General features: G+C 43.5%; 1 protein-coding gene across 1 annotated transcript in view; it reads left to right on the top strand.

Moving 5' to 3' along the window:
* Window positions 1-15,710, top strand: part of EFNB2 (ephrin B2) — a 41,232-nt gene that overhangs the window by 13,382 nt on the left and 12,140 nt on the right. Inside the window, exon 2 of the mRNA XM_080929110.1 lies at window positions 7,118-7,401. Within this exon, the coding sequence (XP_080785236.1) occupies window positions 7,118-7,401 (284 nt within the window). The remainder of the gene's footprint in view (window positions 1-7,117; window positions 7,402-15,710) is intronic.

The raw sequence follows: 15,710 nt of genomic DNA on the forward strand, positions 1-15,710 counted from the left end.
TATTCACCAAAAAGGGGGAGGCAAAAATGTTTCCCAGGACTTCCTTCTGGAAACGATTGCAGTGTCTTTTTTGGGGACTACTTTTTTTTTTTTTTTTTTCCTTTTTTTTTTTTTTTTTAACTTATTCATCTTATAACAAACCTTTCTGCTCAGGGCATTTCTAGAGCAGCTGATTAATCTAAAGCAGCAGTAAATGGACTAACACAAGACTGAATATTCCGCCTGTTTTATCAAGTCCACACACTCACGGCACAAAGCCGTTCTTGGGGGAATATTTATCTTCCCGGCTGCATGGAACATTCCAGAGAGGAATCTTCATCTGCTGTGTCATGCTGGCCTAACTGTATATGGACATCACAGGCATTGCAGAGTTGAGGCAGGAGACTGGCCCTATCCTAAGGCTCTAGCGTCCATCCTTGGAGAGTGATGATCTAGCCTACACACTGCTGTCTCCTCCTTCCTGTAGCCTTTACCACGGGTTAAAAAGCAGCACAGACGTTTTACAAAATATGACAGGTTCCAAGTATCCTTGATATACAGTGCTGCCTTAGGAATAATCTAATGTATTAATGTGATCTGGGGTTTTCTTACAAACTAGGGTGTCCCCGTTTGTAAAACTTGTTCCTTAAAATTGTCAGCCCAATTCCTGATTTTATCAGTGATGAAATCTAATTGTATTTAGCTCTTATTTTTCATTTGTTTGGATAGCTGTCTGTTCTAAATTTGTGGGCTAGAAGGCTGTCTCACACATAGGCCACAGTGTCATGTCCTGCTTCCTAATTCAGAAAGTCAAAATAGCCATAAGCCTTAAAACATTTAAAGTGCTTTCCAAAATCAGAGCTAAGAACACTAGTTCAAAAATACACTTCAGGTTTTTATGTTTGTTCATTGTTTGAAGTTTTGGGATCCTGGGGTTAAACCTAACCACGCACACACTGGGCAAGGGCTAAGACACTGTCTTCTCAGCACTTCCTCTGCTGTTTCTTTTGAGACATGGCCTCACCGAGTTACCCCTGTACACGCTCTGTAGTGTAGGCAGACCTCAGGACTGTGACCCTCTTGCCCCGACTCCCTGAGTAGCTTGGATTACAGACCTGTGTCTCTAGGCCCAGCAGGTTTAGTTTTTGAAGCTGTACATTTACAAGTAATGTCCAGTCTGCTCATGAAATCACTGTTTACTTAGGAGAAATTTGAAACCCACAGAAACCTGAAAATTACCATAGCCCCAAATGGTTGCAGGTACCTGTCAGGGGTGCAGCCGTCTGGGTATGTTGGTCTCTGTGGTCAATCCAGTGCAGGCCACGTAGTTTACAGATGTGCCTATCCATAGCTGGAGTAAGTCATCTGTGTCAGTGGTCATACACAGTCCTGGGTTGACTAACAGTGGGGCATCTTTCTAAAGGAATATTTCTTTAGGTGGTTCTGATGTTCAGACTAAGACAATGGGGTATGGACTTCTCCATGTGCAGTCTATGACTGACCAAACCGATGTTGCAAAGTGCTTCTACTAGATGACGTTTCAAATGACAGGAAGGCTAGAGTGTCCTGTGGGAGATGCTGTATATTGGTTTATGAATCTGACTTTGCAAAGTTCTGCACATAGGAAAACTTACAGTTTTCTGTGGCTATAACCTGGCTATATCATCTGCTCTGTGAACTCTGGGGACAGACTCTCATAGATGCTTGTACCTGGCCTAATGGTGCAGAAAGAGGAAACAGTTAAATCAGCTTTTTTTCCTGGTGAATTGTGTTAGACACCGACTGACATTTTGCCATCAGGAGCTGTTGCTTGGCATTTCTAAGATGCACTGCCTGGTCTGGAGGAGCTCCACCTGGCCGGACATGGAGGCCACCCTTTTCTCTGCGTTGTTGTTTCTGTATTGCTGTCTCACCTGTGCTGCCACAGGCAACATCAGCGTAGAGCAGCTGGGCTGCAGCTTCTACGTTCGCCTTTGTGATTTGCCAACGTGAGGAAACAGATGAAGTCATGAGGCGTCTGCACTGAGGTCCCTAATGTGGACACTAAAAGAGGAGTGAGGGAAATTGGGGTTTTCCTGATAAGAGAGAGGTGGAGGGAAAAACTGCAGGTCCTCAGCTCAGTTGGCCCCAAGTACCTGTCTATGGACAGGGTAACATGACTGTTGTGCCCACAGAAGTCACATGCTTCAGGCTATGTTTCCTGTGCTTTAGTCCAGCATTTGAAACCAGCCCGGTTCACACACAGGCCTGTGCTTTCTCTTCTACTGCTCATTAATTCTGCTACGTTCTCCACCACGAACATTAAGTCGTGATGTTAATCGAGGTTTTTTTTTTTTTTTTTACAATGAAAAGTATGAAGTTGAGATGTCTAGTTTAAATTATTAGAGATCTAATTTAGATTACTAAATATTAATGTTTAATGTAGATCATTAGAGTTACCCGAAGTATTCTGTGTAGAATACTTTGCTACAGTCTAGTTTGGCAAAGCACTTTTTCAAACCTGAGTTAAATTAATAGGCAACCCACAGGTAAAACTACATTCTGGTATTTTGTCATTTTACACCAGGACTCTGGCTTTGGAAACCCTACTTCAGAGTTGCCTGTTCTATCCCTATTTCCTTCTCTCCCTATTGATGGAATCTGTTGTTTGACTGGAAATGAGTCATTGGGGAAAACCATAGGAGTGACCTGTTTCTGCTCAGTGTTGTCCCATTAGCCCCGAGGGACTCCCCAGGGAAAGTGAATGGGATTGGGAGTCAGGGTGGAAGTTGCCCTGGGGTGGTGTGTGCTCCTGGTAGACTGCCGGCTCCGCGTTGATGCTCAGTGGCCAGCACGGAAAGCAGCGCCTGCTCAGTTCTCCTGGCTAGGCCAGAAACATCGTTCCAGTTAAATCCACACCCCTCTGTACAAGTGGCGTAGGTGACAACTGGTTTTGGTTGCAAGGTGGTCCTTACCCCAGTTTGCCAAAACAAGTCAGAGTGAGGCAGGGTCCTGTTAGACTGACTTGGTTTTAACAGGTTTTATGGCCGCGTGGTTTAAGTGTGATTGAGAAACGAATAGTATCTGCCTGAATTGTTTGGAGTCCATTGTATGTCTACATCTAAAACACAGATTCTAGTTGGTTGGCTCATTTCTTTCTCACCTTATTGGTTCTCTGCAAGGGATGCACGCCAGGTGGCCACCTCAGAAAGTGCTTTGTGTTCTAGCCATTGGATGCAGGGCAGGCAGCTAGGTGTCCATATTTATATTTCTCTGTGGCATTCTTGCAGGCCTGAGTAGATATTGACTTTCTCTCCATTCCCTTTAACTTCATAGCATATCAATGAAAAGCTTGATTTAGGAAAAAAACATGTATTTCACAAAACAAGACTTTGACACTCCTGTGAACACCATGGGAGCTGAGAGGGGCAGGGAAGGGGCTTTTCCTGTTGGATTTCTTCACTCTCCTCTGAAGGCTTTATCTCTTATACAAGGCATACACTCGTGGCTTAGACTTGTGAGAGGCGCAGGGAGCAAGGCTCAGCTCTGCTTTGGGCTGGCCTTCACTTGGGGCACTTTGACTTCAGCATGTGCTACTGTTTGCTTCTATTTACCCACTGGTGTTTTTCCACTAGGACACCATTTTATTGAGCATTATGGTACAATAACCACTTGGGCCCTCGCTGTGGAATCACACATATGGGAGCAGCCCAACTTCAGGGAGCTGAGTTGTTAACTCCTAAAAACTCAATCATCATCTGTTAAAGTCCCTTAGAGCATTTAGAACAATATGATGCATGTTTTGTAATCTCAGCACTTGGGCAGTTGAGGCAGGACCATTGAGCTAGCCTCAGGTACCTAGTAAGTTCCAGGCCAGCCTGGGTAGACTCTTTCCTTGGGAAGATGTAGGCAAATGCCTACCCTGTCCTCATAGGACACTAACAAACCAAAGTACAATTTTATCAAAGCCCAACTTGGGGAACCAATGAGGTTTTGGGGGCTCGTTTATAGACCAGGGTAAGGGATTGTCTATGTGAGGATGGAGTCCCGGAGGCAGCCAAACCACTGAATTGTCTCACCCCAGCATAGATGGCTACTTCTCTGTGGCTGCAATAATGGCATTTGCCTTCGGTAACCGGTCACAGTCTATAAACACTAGCTAGCACCCCTAGGGAATACAAGGCCATGGGACAGAATTACACTCAGCTAGCTGGAAGGTGAAGGAGCACCCAGAGTCCAAAGGTTCGCTGACCCTCCCCACCCCTTCTTTCCGTAGGGGAATATCAACGGGTGACAGGCCCGATCAGTAGTCACAGCTGTCCCGATGAAAATGCTGGTCATGCTTGGAGGACAATGATCTACACTCCAAAAGCCCCACTTTGGTCATTTAAGTTGTATCTCTGTAGCTCTGGGAAGGTGAGGGTTCTCCTGTGTTGGGAAATCTGTGATGACTTTTTTTCTGCCAAGCTGCACTCCCTGTGTTACCAGTTGAAGTGATGGTGTTTGGACCCTCCAAAGATAGACTCTGATACAGGTGTCCAGCACTCCAGTGCTGGGTCCTTTTCTGTGGGTTGCCATGCAAAGACCCCTACCCCCTTAATAAATACTTGGAACAGCAACTTGTTAGAGGCAACAGATCAAATTCTGTTTCAAGCTTACTATATTGTATCTTCCTTGAAGCTTTAAAAAGAGTAGGCTTAATCTGAAATACATCATATATGTGTACTAAAACCGTAGGGTCCCTCCCTTCCACCTATCCATCCACAGGTTACCTTGATGGCCCATCATCAAACTGTGCACACTGAATCAAAGCTAAATATCAAGGCTGATTTGCAGAGATGAATCAAAAACGTCAAATTATTTATGTAATATGTTCCTGCTGAAAACATCATCAAAAGCACAGCAGTTTGTGAAGCCACACTGAGTGGCATGCCCACGCTCTTGTATACCTCAGCTCATCAGCATTAGGGTCGGCTCTGAGGCCTGGTGACTTATCTGCGGAGGGGGAGCTGGCCACGTGGGAATTCTTGGTTAAGAAAGAGAAGTGGGTCATGTTCTGGCCTGGTGGAGCTGAGTTGAATTCCATCTAGCAAGAAGAACCCACCTTGAGAGAAGTTCTTTAGGAGTTGTATTTTTACAGTCTCCTGAGCATTGTAGAAAATGCCAGGCAGGTCCTCGGTAATTACCTCAGTCTGTCAAGTCCTGGAGAATTCTTCAGTGAAATACACACGGAAACACGGATGTTTTAAGTTTGTCACCATTTTATAAGCTCATCTTGAGTTCTGTTTAACAGAAAGATTTCATTATAAATGGATCTTGTTTCTCACTCAAAAAAAAAAAGTTTTTTTTTTTTTTTTTTTTTTTTTTGTATTTCCAGGGAAGGGCTAGTGCACATAGCAGTGTGCTCTAAAGTCAGAGGTGACTTGGGTGGCTTGCCTCTCTCCTACCATATGGACCCCTGGGGTTAATCTTAGGGTCCCAGGCTTGGTCTCAAGCGCCTTTACCCACTGAGCCATCTCAACTGTTCATATGTTCTTGCTAAAGTGACTGACTTACAAACAACAATGAGACATTGATGTCAGTAGACCATCCTGTTTTTGTTGTTGTACAATAACACCCAAAGAAGTAACAAGCAATTTTGTGTGCATGCATTTGTGTATGTTCACCTTTAAAAAGTTTCAGCGAGTCGTCGTCATCATCATCATCACCGTCATCACCATCAGTAGTCATACTAGTGATCTTTGGAGATAGTTTCTCTGCGTAGTCCTGGGTGTGCCGCTGCTTTACTTCGCTTGTTTGTTTGCCTTGTTTTTAAGATATGAAGTTGGGAGGGAAAAGGAACACATGCTGGAGGGAGAGGAGTACAGTGGGATGGAGATGGAGGGAGTAGAGCATGGGTAAGACCAAGATACATTGTACACATGTACAAAGTTTAAAACAAAATTTGAAGTATCAGTTTTGAATACTAGTCCACAGTGTGAGCTGGGCTATCTGCTACTTTGTAACCACCCAATACACTGGTTGAAAACTGGTGGCTGATTACATTAATCACCTTAGTTGGTGTGGATTTGAACTTTCGGAGTCCCATCATCCTTTTCTCATCTGTTGCTGCATTCTGGCCCCAAGGGTCATCATGGCTGGTGGGCCTCTCTGGCTAAATGATGCCAGAGCCCAAGCTGGAAGCATTGGGAGGCTGTGCTCTGTTCCGGAGCTTTAATATTTTAATGAGCCTGCAGGCTTGGCGGCTCTCTCTGAGTGTGTTGTTAGCGTTAGCACTTGCAGAAGGATGTTCATTAGGAAGCTCTTGTTTCAGCAGCTCAGAGAAACTCCCCATTAGGGAAGATCTTTCAGCAACATGGCCAGCAAGAGAGGAAAGGAGGAGATCTTTTAGCAGGGAACATCCAAGGGATTTTGTATCAGTAGTCTTAGTTCTAAAGGTTTGCTTTGCTTCGAAAAAATTAATTGGAGCAAATACATCTCAAGGGAGGGGAAAGGGAAAGATTTGTAGAGCAAGGAGGGTACTTGTTGTCCTCATAAGGAGAGGGCTCTTCATCTTCCAGATGAATCAATACGACACTAATTATTTCTGGTTATCTTTTATGGGTTTGTAAGACATTTCTTTTGTTCTGTGTAATAAAAAGCCCATTGTTTGATCACTGACTGACTAATTATGATAAGTAATTTGAAACATTCTTGATGAAACTTGTCTGTTAATTAACATCAACAGCACATGAAAACGACCAGGACAACAAAGGCTCCGTGCATGCTCTGTTCCTGGAATTGATGGGATCTCTCTGGCATGCCAATGGTTAAAAAATAACAAACAGGTGGGAAGGTCTGACTCAGCACTGGGGGAAGAGTTGTTATAAAGTTGCACAAAAGAACACTGGAATATTACAAGGGCAGGGTGAGAACCATGTCATCATGCCACTGGTCCTGACGCCTCAAAGGAAGAAGAGTTCATCCTTTTGTTTCTTGGGTTAATCCTAAAAGCCTCAGGAAGGCTCTTTCTTTGCCCCAGGGAAGAAAACCTTTGGTGAATCAGAGCACAGTGCTCAGCTGTCCTGGTTGGGGTGATTGGTAACACCTGGCTCTTTGATGACTGTCCTTAAGATGTTCACTTTTATCAACTCAGTGGCTTTTCTTTTGTGCTTTTTAGATTTCTACCCGGACAAGGCCTGGTACTATACCCACAGATAGGAGACAAATTGGATATTATTTGCCCCAAAGTGGACTCTAAAACTGTTGGCCAGTATGAATATTATAAAGTTTATATGGTTGATAAAGACCAAGCAGACAGATGCACTATTAAGAAGGAAAATACCCCACTGCTCAACTGTGCCAGACCAGACCAAGATGTGAAATTCACCATCAAGTTTCAAGAATTCAGCCCTAACCTCTGGGGTCTAGAATTTCAGAAGAACAAAGATTACTACATTATATGTAAGTATAGTTCTCTCTCTTTATTTTGTAGGAATTAGGATAAGCTAAGTAGGTTTGTATTCATTTCTGTTTCCTTTAAATTACCATGGTAAATAATTTGTCGAAGCTTTATTCATTTATTATTACTTTTTATTCATTGAAATTTGGGACCCTGTAGTAACAGTATTAATTAAATATAACTACTCAGCAGGGGCGAACCTGCCAGGATTCTTACAGTGTGAAAATAAGTAAATTACATGAAGGGATTCAGCATCTCCACTAACAAAACCATCTTTAAGGACCTTGGGTGAGGTTTTGATAGGTGAATTTGTGTAATGCTTTTTCTCGCCATTCATCCATCCACCCATCCGTCCATCCATCCATCCACTCACTCATGACTGTGCATCCTGTTCTAAGAACCGTGTTTCAGGGCCAAGACTAGAGAAAGAGGACAGAAAGTAACAATGGCACAGTTTGCCATGATTGTATTAGTCCAGACAGGCAGAGCTCAGAGCGTAGAAGGGGGGGCTCACAGATGAGCCAAGTCAGTGCAAGCGGTCCTGTTGGGTCCTGGTGGAAAGGAATAATGGGTGTGCTGTCCGAATAACACCCCCGTGTCTGTCATAACACGGTGGCATAATTTCAGGGGTAGAGGGCAGATATCAATGGAGATAATCTGCACTGCACTGTGAAGCTGTGCTCATTGGGACACACGCCTACTGTGTGTACATTACAGCCAGCACCAAGCAGGCTTGTTCCCAGAGTCAGCCAGTGGTCTTGGTACGATGGAATCTGGTACAACAGAGATTTAGACAATGGATTCTGGTTAATCTGTCTGGGTTCAAGGAATATTCTTTGGGGGGTTTGTTGTTGTTGTTGTTGTTTTAAATTGCAGTGTGTAGTTAGGATGAAACTCTTGATGCACGTTGACAAGTACTTGACCTCGGAACTACATTTGTAGCCCTGGAGTTACACTCTTTGCGCTCTTTTCTTGGCCTTCAGTCCCTTGGTGTGCAGTTGGCCCCCGGGTTGGCTACCAACCAACCAGTCGCCTTTCTCCTGTTACCGTCTGCTCTTTATACCGCAGGAGTAGTGGTTCACTGTATCTCCAAGGAGTGCCTTGGTGCGCACAGATTAGTGACTAAAGCAAAGGTGCTCACGGGCAGTGATTATCTTAGTCTGTTGCTTCAAATGCCACATAGACTAAGAAACAATTTTGACGCTAACATGATACATAGAGAACAGATTTCTAAGAATAACAAAAAGAAAAGGGGAGAAAGTGGTAAGTTAGATATTTAATGGAATAATTACCAAAAAATGAAAATAAAAGCATTCTGAGATGAAACAAGGCAGATGGGGTGGTAAGATAATCGGTCATTTTTGAAGATACAAAGTAGTTACAAGGTAAAATAGATGGATGCTAAACTTTTGGAAACACACACACACACACACACACACACACACCACACATACATACATACCATGTACACACCACACACATACACACACACACACACCACACACACATATACATACACATACACACCACACATACACCACACACATACATACCATGCACACACCACACACACACACACACACACACACACACCACACATACATACATACCATGTACACACCACACACATACACACACACACACACCACACACACATATACATACACATACACACCACACATACACCACACACATACATACCATGCACACACCACACACATACACACACACACACACACCACACACACATACACACACACCACACACACATACACACACCATACACACACACAGACAACCAAAGACTTTTAATGGGTGCCATAATCTAGCATGGAGAATAAAACTGTCCCCTTCAGAATCTTTGAACCTTACCTGCTTCGGGTGAGAGTAGGAGAGAAAGGCTCAAAGGGATCAGCCCTTCCAAAGACGGGGAACGCCTAACCCTGACGCTGAATGCCACAAAGGAAACCCAAGGGCTCCCACATTCGGAATGATGGTGTTGAAAACCCCAGCTTCCTACGTAGTGCAAGTGGGAGCTTGGTAAACATTAAAGGTTCAGCTTTCCATTTGAAATCATATACACAATATGTGGCTAAATGGGTGGTTTCTCAGCATCTCTTAGTCACAGTGTGTCTGAGCCGTCGTGACGGCTCTACATCAGTGTATAGGAGGCTTAGACTTGCACACACAGTTTAGTTTGTAGTTAAAATAGCAATCTACCCAATACTGGTACCTATCTGTTTTGTTTGTTTGGTTTTGGCCACGTTAGGTCACATTAACAGGTCTTTAACATGCTCCTCACTACTCTCTGTCCCTCAGAACTGTCCTTAGAGTTAGGATTTTCCATGTCAAAGCATGGTGTGGCTTGTAGTTCAAGAGGCTGAAGCAAGATGACCCCAACCCGGAAGCCATCCTGCTCTACACACACGATTCTTCTGTACGTTCGATGACTAGAAAGCGTCTTTAAAACACGTTGGCTGTCCTGTTGCAATCAATAGAGCATTGCGGGAATGTTTCTTCTAACAAGATATTCCCAAGCCTGTGAGTGGCTCAGGACTTTTCCAGGAAGCCCAGGGCTGCTCGCAGCGAAGTTGAAAGGCTTCCCGTACGTCACAGGCAGAAGAGAGCATTCAAATACTTAGCAACGGGTAGAAGCCAGGTTCTCACCCACATGGTAGCAGCGGCCATTTCTGTGCAAGTTCCCTTGAAAGGAGGGAAAAGATAAGATCAAATTTTAAAATAGCACCAAAACAGCCAAGGGACTTGAAAAAGTCGCCAGCCTTTCCTGTCAAACAGATGTGTGCAAGCTGCACACACACACACACACACACACACACACACACAGTCAAATTCTTCTCCTTCTTCTTCAAGAAGGAAAGTGTGTGCAGGCAATAATCTTTATCCCACTATGTTCATTAAGAGGGCTGGGTAGCGAGACAAGAAAAGCTCAGATCCACAAGTGTATTTTTAATACTGCAAAGGACTGATTTACTTTTAAGATAGGAGCTAATATCAGTACTTGAGTTTCTGACTCCAGGTCTTAGGAACTGGCTGATGACACCAGGCAGAATCAGGAGCATAATAGGGTGGTTTCCATGAGTGGGTGGGGGTGGGGGGAGCAGCTACAGTTGGAGAAGCGGTTGGTGTGCCCCGGTGGGAAGGTACACATGGCTCTGCTGCTGTCTCACAGGACTGCAGAGCCTCGTGCCTGATGCCTGAGCTGGATGGAAGTCACGTCTAATTTCTAGAACATTCTTTTATCCCTATTGTCCAAACTGTGATGGTCAGACCTATAGACCGTCTGCCCAAGTCACCAGGACTTCTGAGTTACAGCTGACAGGATCTGGTCCCAGTCTTCTAACAAGGATTTTTCATTTGACTTGGGTTCCCTTAAGATGCAACATGTTAGAACTGGAGGCCTCCTCATTAACCCTGCTGCACACAATTGTTTGCTTTGACAAGTGGCAAAGTGACATATATGGAGTTCCTTCGTGTTTAGAATTGACTTCTTGACCCACCTAGCTCAGTAATCAGCCTTGGGCTTAATTTACATAATAAACTCTTGTAGTCCTACGTGATCCAAAGATGGGGCTACTGTGACCGCACAGTCTGAAAATCCCGTTTTTTAGTACATTCAGATCCTTCCTGGCCTTAAAAACAGATCTTGGGTTTATATAACCCATAGTTATTTTTATCATGTCTTTTGCTTAATTGTTTATGAAGTAGCTGCATCTTCTGATATTATCCACTTGCAATAAATATTCACAGTTGGATATATTGTTTTAAACAATCCGTCCGGTCCTTATTGGGAAAACATCTACTGTCTGAGTGCCCAGTCTTTACCATTGACGTTTTCCTAGAGAAACTGCCCAAGCGTCTTCAGAGTTAGCTAACTGAGTTAGCCAGGTCCTTTTGTTGGCCTTGAAACCCTGTCCTGAGGCAGGCGTTTTCTTGCCTTTGCTTCTATGTGGTTTGAATTTTGATTTTTTTTTTATTGTATACCCATAGGCAGATCATAGTGTCTTAACATCATCTAGAAGTTGCCATTTCTGAGTTCCTGTTACTGAAGTCACTGAGTGCCTTCTTGAAGTCTGCTCTCCATGTCCAGCCTGCTTTGCTGGGCCGTCAAGTTTAGGGGACCCTCTATTTCTAGGCCAAACCTGGAAGGCTCCACATGCACTGCTGGAACTTTTTTAAGCAAACACTTTATTTTAGAGGGGGATAATAATCACAAAATAAAGAGAACTATTTGCACAAATAAAGCCAAATAATATTAAAGAGCCAACATAATAGTTTGCTCCTTATTCTGGTGGAGCATATGTTGCATATCTTTTCTTCTGGCTTTGATTTGCTCGTTCTGAGTGATGAGTGTAGCAAGTTACACCGGCGTACTGAGTGTCCTGTGCTGTCTCTCTGGACAAAGACTAAATCCCAGAGCAGCTTTCAGATGCCCCTTGTCATGAAGATAGCTTTTAGAACATGGAGGCACACATAGTGTCCATAAGGGGTATGGAGTTTATTCCGTGGGTTATTTATGTATGGGTGGTGTCCAGCAGCCATGCAGTGACACAGAACCACATCCTGTCTTCCTTTCCCCTGCCTTAGGGGCAAAATTTTGTGTTTGATAACGTCATTGCACCCACTTGCTGAGTGGAGGTTTTTAAGCACATTTTCAGTCTCATCTGGAGATGTCAGATTGCTGGTGTCCATGTGTGACTACCAACCAAGAGCAAGTTAAAAGTGGAACTGAAAGGCAGTAAGAGGCTTGAGGTCGAAGGCAAAAGTGGGCTTCATTGCGAGACGGGGTGCCTGGAAAGGATGGGTACCGAAAGTATCCTCGGTTTGTAGTCTGGGCATAAAGAAAAGCACAGAGCATTGCCCAGCCTCAGTCACTCTGGGCATCTCTACTCATTAGCAATTCCCACTTTGACTGTCACTCAAGTCCCTTTGTTTCCCTTGACCAAGAAGCACACGTTTATGTATGGTTTGTTCTGGAACTGCCTGAGCTTGCTAGCAGGTTCTTTGGCAGACCCTGAAGACTCAGGCAGGGGAAAGTGTTGACACACCTACAATTGGGGCTCCTACTTTCCAGTCACCAGCCTCTCACATGCTCTGGTTCCCTAGGACACAGGAAAAATCACTCATCATGCTGGGGTAACCCAGTTGGTTCTATCTGTAGGAAGCCTCCCCCACGGACCAGGAGGGCTCCATGTTGAATTTAATCTAAAGAAAGCTCAGTTTTGCATCTGCCTATCTTGAGACTGCACCAAGATACTCCGGGCTCCCAAGTCTAGCAGAGTCATGGAAGCAAGCCTGGGTGGGATTCTGTTTACAATCATTGGTATCTCCTGGTAAACGGAGACAACACACTCATGTGCACCAGACAGCTACAGGCCTGACATTACCACCCCAGCTCTGAAAGTAACCAATAACAGATACAGTGACTGATCGGGTGTGAGGAGCAGAGATGGAGGAAGAAACACTGTGAATACAAAGTAAGTGAGATGAGAAATGAAGGACTTAACACAACCAAGAAGTTATTCCGGAATTACTCAGAATAAAACTCATCTTTGTATCTCCAACCTCCTATTTATAGCTTGTTAACGGTTCACATAGGTTTATAAATAATTGAACAGTGCTCGAGACCCAGTGCATAAAAGAGGACACGATTCTTTCTTAACAGCCCTTAAATATTCATCATGAAGATAAAATTTTAAAGCAAAATAAAACACTTTAAAAAAATAGCCAAGAGGCATAGACAGACATTTTGGAGGGAAAAAAAAGATTATTTTGAGAAAAACTGATTTATATAGTTCTTAAGAGGCTGGAATTTATTCCTAAAGCGCTAACTCTGAGTCTGATGTGTTTGATCCTCGGGTAGTGCTGTGGCCTTCATGCCCGCCTCACTTTCAAGTCTAGCAACACAGAAGATGGAAATTTTTTACTGCTGTGAGGAAACCCAAACAGTGTTAGTGGCTTAGAACACTTTACATGCTGTGAAACATCAGGGCCAAAACCCAATGTGTGGCCTTCAAACCCTTAGGTCTCCACTGTAAGTGTGTAGCTGTGGCTCCTGGGCCATGTGTGCACCGTAAAGAGAACATGCAGACATGCATGATATATGTTCAGGGACAGCAGAAAAAAAAGTATGCATAGAAAATAATAGTGATGGCGGTGTGCAGTCATGCAAAGCACACGCATGACAGCGCAGCGGGTCAGACCCTGGAGCATACATGTCCTGTCATCTAACATATAACTGACGAGGTCATACATCTCGAGCTGAACTAAGGAAATCCCACAGGAGTGTGTAGAGCAGCTGGGTGCTATGACATGTTCTTAGTCCCTGCTGCCCAGAAGACCAAGTCCGGGGGTTGGGAACTAACCAGGCAGCACAGCAGTGCCAACAGGTAGAAACACAGGAGAAAGGCCCCTGCTCACATTTCAGATTTTCCTATTTTTAAACCTACTAATAGATCTAAAATCTTTTTTGCTTTTTTTTTTTTTTTTACCCCATTAGGTCTTACTAGATTGATTCTATGGCATTAGCAAGTACTCTGAGCTCATCAACAGAAGTTGCTAAATAATAATGTAATTATAATAATCAAGTTAGCTCAGTATAGGAACAGAGACATTAAGAGATGCTAAGCTTCCTTGGCTAAATGCAGGTGCTGCATGTGTGTGGACGGGAGATGGTGAGTGAGTCATGGATGGTAGGTAGTTACGGAGACTGTTGGATATATGGATGATGGAGCAGATGAGAAGATGGGTGGTGGGTAGCGGGGTAGACTGATAGATCTTGGGCGAGAGCATAGTCATCTCATATAGAGAAAGCAGACTATGTTGCTGAGTGCTAAGTCTGCCTAAAAGTCACTTTGCTTTAGCGAGTCAACCCAGCTTTCCTCTTCCCTCTGTTAAACTATGGAATGAAGTTAATTCTTTCACTGAAATAAATGTCTGAGAAACTGCCCTGGATTCTTTGAACAGAGAACGTGTTTTGTGCATGTATGGGTAAGGCTCACACATAGGACAGACTTAAAGAGGGGCACGTTATCAGGGTTACTGCTGGCCTCTCAGTGGTCAAAGCAAATAATGTCATGGCCATCTACACTGTTTGGCCACAGGGGTAAGGCTGCCTCTTCTGAAGCGTCCCATCCTAAGCTGTCAGCAGGGATCAGCTCAGCCTCTGCAGAAGTTGCTACCACCTAGCCATGAACTCCCCTTGGATGGATGTTTTCTACCTCACTGCTGCTCTTTCTGTAATTACTGGGTCATTAATATCATTGCCTGCAATTAGTGACAGTCTGTCAAGCAAGAGGATTGTGGGATGTTCTTCCCCATCCCCACTGCCCATGGACATGTGATGTTTAACCCGTTCCTAACCAGAGATCTTCATATTGCCACAAAGATATTTTAAAAATCAAGAACGTTAAAAACAAAACAGAACCAAACCAGAGAGCAGAGAATGGGTTATGTGCTACAAATAATCCACTCAGCTGCATGTGGCTCATGATTCAGAGTATTTTCGTGAGATGTTATCACTGTCTTGAGCAGGAAGTTTTCATTTTAAAAATCTGGGGTTTTAAGTTAATGGACAATGGAGAATTATGTCTTATCTTTAGAACCATGATATCATTTTTTAAAATGAGACTTTAGCCATTACTATTGAAATGGTCATCTGGCAACCTATTTTTAAAACACAATTCTCTTAGTTTTCGTTCAGGTTGATGGTGACCCCTTCATAGTGATGATTGTTATTTTACTGTTGGTTTTACTGTCTTTACTCTAATGACTGTCTCTGGGTTGTAGCAATACTCCCTAGAGTATGTGAATAAGAAAGTACTTTTGAAATGGAGTTGTTTAAGATTTTTCTTATTGCTGTTATTGTTGTTATTATTAATTTTTGCCTAATGAGAATTCCTGCTTGTGCAAGTCACTACAGACTTAGTAACATTTTACACTAGAAAGCAACATTTTTTTTTCAACAGAATTCATTAGAAATCAAGAGACTGAATTAGTGGGAACAATATTTTGAGGAAAAAATACATAGCTTTGTAAATGACCTTCCATGCTTACGCATCTCTTGAATTAAACCAGGACCAGAGATATTTTATAGCATTGCTTTTACTTTTCTCAGGACAGTGTCAGGAGCCTGCAGTGAGCTCAGAGGGTAAAGGCTGAACAGCTCTGACCTGAAACTCAAAGTCCAAAACCCAAACCTTTTGGTGCTAACAACTCTGTACAAATGTCCAAAATTCCAAGATTCCAGTCTGAAACGTTTTAGGTACTGAGCATTGAGACTTCTTCCTCAGCC

The sequence above is a fragment of the Micromys minutus genome (genome assembly GCF_963924665.1).
Source record: "Micromys minutus genome assembly, chromosome: 14".
NCBI lineage: Eukaryota > Metazoa > Chordata > Mammalia > Rodentia > Muridae > Micromys > Micromys minutus.